Below are 3,875 nucleotides of genomic sequence, written 5' to 3' on the forward strand. Positions count from 1 at the left end.
TTCAAGGCACACTTAACCAGCATGGCTACCACAGCATTCTGCAGCGATACGCCATCCATCTGGTTTGTGTTTAGTGGGACTATCTTTTTGTTTTACAGGACAATGACCCAAAACACACCTCCAGGCTGTGTAAGGGGTATTTGACCAAGGAGAGTGATGGAGTGCTGCATCAGATGACCTGGCCTCCACAATCACCCAACCACAACCCAAGTGAGATGGTTGGGGATGAGTTGGACTGCAGAGTGAAGGAAAAGCAGCCAACAAGTGCTCAGCATATGTGGGAACTCCTTCAAGACTGTTGGAAAAAACATTTCTTATGAAGCTGGTTGAGAGAATGCCAAGAGTGTGCAAAGCTGTCAAGGCAAAGGGTGGCTACTTTGAAGAATCTCAAATATAAAATATATTTAGATTTGTTTAACACTTTTTGGGTTATTACATGATTCCATGTGTTATTTCATATTTTTATTGTCTAAACTATTATTCTACCATGTAGAAAATAGTAAAAATAAAGAAAAACCCTTGAATGGGTAGGTGTGTCCAAACTGTTGAGTACGCCCCTAATGCAATTCTAAAGTCTAATACATCCACAGTGCGATTTAAACAGATTGTAACGTTTTTTTAAATCAAATTAACTAGCTCTCTCATGTTTAGCATTGTCTAGTCCAAATATGTCATGATTACAATATTTGTATCCATTTGAATCACTTCCAATGGCGGACATTTATTTTGAAGGCGAACAGCAAATTCCACTGTTGTGGATAATCCTTATTGTGTCTAGCTCCACAGATAAAAATATATTTATGTTTGAAGCATACGGTGTGGACTTTGAGGACGTTGACTGAACACTGCAATGCAAATTACTGTAACATAAGTGTTTAAGTTTGACATAGTGCCAAAAACATGACCGATACCGTCGCCTTTCATGCTCAGCTAGCCTCCATCATTGAGGTTTTGGCGAATGCAGCCGTTGCCGAAATCTGCAAACTTGTAGATGACGGCCATGCTGCCTTACGTTTGGAAATTTCACATAGTCAGAAAGAAATCGATAACCTGCGGAGGAAGCTGCTTTTGACAAAATACCAGAATTCTCAACGGGGCGCAGAGAAATTCGGAGCCCTGCGACTCACAGTTCACAGGCGCGACACCAATCGTGTTGCCCGGGAAAGAGAGAGCTTAGTAGGAAAGTCATCAGGCAGACTTAGATATTGTCGTTTTTTAAAACCATATTTCAGCATGTTCAAAATAATGAGTCATGTAGAATATATTGGATATTGTAGTTTTTTTTAACCATATTTCCACACGTTTAAAATAATGGGGAATGTAGAATATGTAACGTTTATAAGGGTTTGTGTTTTCTGGTGCAGTGGAGAATTGTTTTGCCGACAGTGAAAGGGGCAACTTAACGCAGAATGTCACCAACTGGAGAGACGCAGGACGCACAGCAACAGACCAGGATTGGGGCATGCAGGTCAGTTGTCATAGACACGGTCAAATATATGATTTGTTTTCTCATATTTCAAATGGTTTTGGGGATATGTTCTAATAAAATGTTCCAGATGAATACAAAACAGATGGCAGATATGCAAGAGGCACCTCTTATCAAAATGGAGAACCATGGTACCAGCAGAACAGAAGGTATTTTTGTGCAACTTATCAAATCTATGCAGTTTACACTTTATGTTAAGTAAAGACTTAAATGTGTTTTGCAGTATTTTATTACCTTCTTAGTCATTACCCATAGCTATTAAATAAGGCAAAGAATAATCAGTCTCCACTAAAGGACACTGATGTGCTTTACTTTGTCCCATTTCAGAGATTGTCCAAATGGTCAGTGAGAGCAGTGAGAAGATCATTATGGCAGAACCAGGTTCTTCATCATCTACTAAAACCACAGACCTTCTGGACCAGCAGGGCAACAGACACAGAGCTCCAGACACCTCACTCAATATAGAACCTGAAAACCAGATGTTCCAGCATCCAGCATCACAATACAACAGAGCGAGACAGGACCATCAGGTTGATGAGTGTGTGACCTGGGAAACTGACCATCAACCCATAGCATACAGCCTGTCCCAATGGACAGAGAACCAAGAGACTGACAACCCAACTGTGAATGCTCCTCACAATTCCGGGCCAGACTCCAAGAGGCTGTCTGAACATCCAGAGAGGAGAGGGGTGTCTGGTAACTCTGGGGTCTGCATGTCTGCTTTGGGCTCTCTGGACTGGGTGTCTGATGTGGTGCTGCTGGACTCAGTTCCCATTAAAGTGGAGGCAGATATGAGTTCAGAATGGAGCATAACTGACCAAAAGGCGACATCTGGAGAGGTCTGTTCAGACGGCAGGCAGCTTGTAGACAACAGAGGAAGAGGGGGAATGGAGTCTGGACAGACAAAGTGTCCCACTGACACTCAACATGCAGAGCAAGGGACAACTGTAGGATCAAGGTCCAAGATTCCAGATTTCAACAGACTGTCCTCCCTAAACAGCTTTTCATCCCCAAGTGTTACTTTCCTCCAGGTTCCCCAAAGAGGGACACCAGCCCCCTTACTGAATTTCAACAGAGGCTCCACTTCTTCATCGCAAGGCAAAGAAAAGCAGCCACAACAGCAAACGTCTCACTCGCCCAAGAGTCAGCTCCGGTGCAGCCTCTGTGGAAAGCCCTTCCCCCAGCCGGCGCACCTGCGGAGGCACATGCGGGTCCATACGGGGGAGAAACCGTATGACTGCAGCCACTGCACCAAGCGCTTCTCCCACAGCCACCAGCTGAAGATGCATGAAAGGGTTCACACTGGAGAGAAACCGTTTCAATGTGTCTACTGCGGGAAGTGCTTCACCCAGTCCGGACACATGAAGAAGCATCTCCTTGTCCACACTGGTGGCAGGCCACAGGACATTATACTGCCCTGAGTGTTCCAGGGTAAAGTTCCGACTAGATACAGATCTAGGATCAGCTTCCTCTCCCCCAATTCTAACCTTTACCATTTGTGGGAAAAAATGCTAAACTGACCCAACATCAGCGTCTTGGGGCAACTTCACACTACTCCACCCGGCGTAATGATAGGCAGTGCCAGGAGTTTTTCCTCACCACGTGACAAGACCAAGGAAAAACTCCTGGCCCTTGTTGTAAGGGGAATGGCTCCACACTACTGGAGTTTTCATATGAACACTGGGTCCATGTGTTTTTAACAGTTTGGATGTTTTCCACATTGAATACTACCCTCTGTGTGTAGTGGTAGTGTTTTCAGTTCAGCTAGCATGATGATTGATCCAGAGTGGATTGATAATGTATAAGTTATTACAGGTTAAGATTTTAAACATCCTTATGAATTTGTATTGGTGCAGCGGTGAACCAAAGAACAGCAATTAAGAATTCAGGAAGCTCTGGACAGGTGTCTGGAAGAGCAAAGCACCCGGCTAACTAGCTAGCCATTTCACATCGGTTACACCAGCCTCATCTCAGGAGTTGATAGGCTTGAAGTCATAAACAGCACAATGCATTGCAAAGGGCTGCTGGCAAAACGCACGAAAGTGCTATTTTGAATGAATGCTTACGAGCCTGCTGGTGCCTACCACCGCTCAGTCAGACTGCTCTATCAAATCATAGACTTAATTATAACATAATAACACAGAAACACGAGCCTTAGGTCATTAATATGGTCGAATCCGGAAACTATCATCTCGAAAACAAAACGTTATTCCTGTTACATTGCACAACCTTCAGTGTTATGTCATAATTACGTAAAATTCTGGCAAATTAGTTCGCAACAAGCCAGGCGGCCCAAACTGTTGCATATACCCTGACTGCGTGCAATGAACGCAAAATGACACAATTTCACCTGGTTAATATTGCCTGCTAACCTGGATTTATTTTAGCT

General features: G+C 43.8%; 1 protein-coding gene across 3 annotated transcripts; it reads left to right on the forward strand.

Moving 5' to 3' along the window:
- Positions 1-566: 566 nt before the first annotated feature.
- On the forward strand, positions 567-3,360 carry LOC115191668 (zinc finger protein 420-like). Of its 3 annotated transcripts, none has more exons than XM_029749493.1 (3): positions 567-1,468; positions 1,557-1,635; positions 1,814-3,360. In XM_029749493.1, the coding sequence occupies exons 1-3, from the start codon at positions 1,463-1,465 to the stop codon at positions 2,905-2,907; spliced, it is 1,179 nt and encodes a 392-aa protein (XP_029605353.1). In that variant the 5' UTR covers positions 567-1,462; the 3' UTR covers positions 2,908-3,360. The 3 variants fall into 3 exon arrangements, with proteins under 3 accessions (XP_029605353.1, XP_029605354.1, XP_029605355.1); XM_029749494.1 differs by having other exon boundaries at positions 1,572-1,635; XM_029749495.1 differs by lacking the exon at positions 1,557-1,635.
- The last annotated feature ends 515 nt before the right edge of the window (positions 3,361-3,875 follow it).

The sequence above is a fragment of the Salmo trutta genome, chromosome 4 (genome assembly GCF_901001165.1).
Source record: "Salmo trutta chromosome 4, fSalTru1.1, whole genome shotgun sequence".
Taxonomy (NCBI): domain Eukaryota; kingdom Metazoa; phylum Chordata; class Actinopteri; order Salmoniformes; family Salmonidae; genus Salmo; species Salmo trutta.

Excerpts from the sequence above, each read along its gene's own strand:
- LOC115191668 (XM_029749493.1), top strand. Across the intron at positions 1,636-1,813 it reads TGGTACCAGCAGAACAGAAG|AGATTGTCCAAATGGTCAGT; the intron begins GTATTTTTGTGC and ends GTCCCATTTCAG.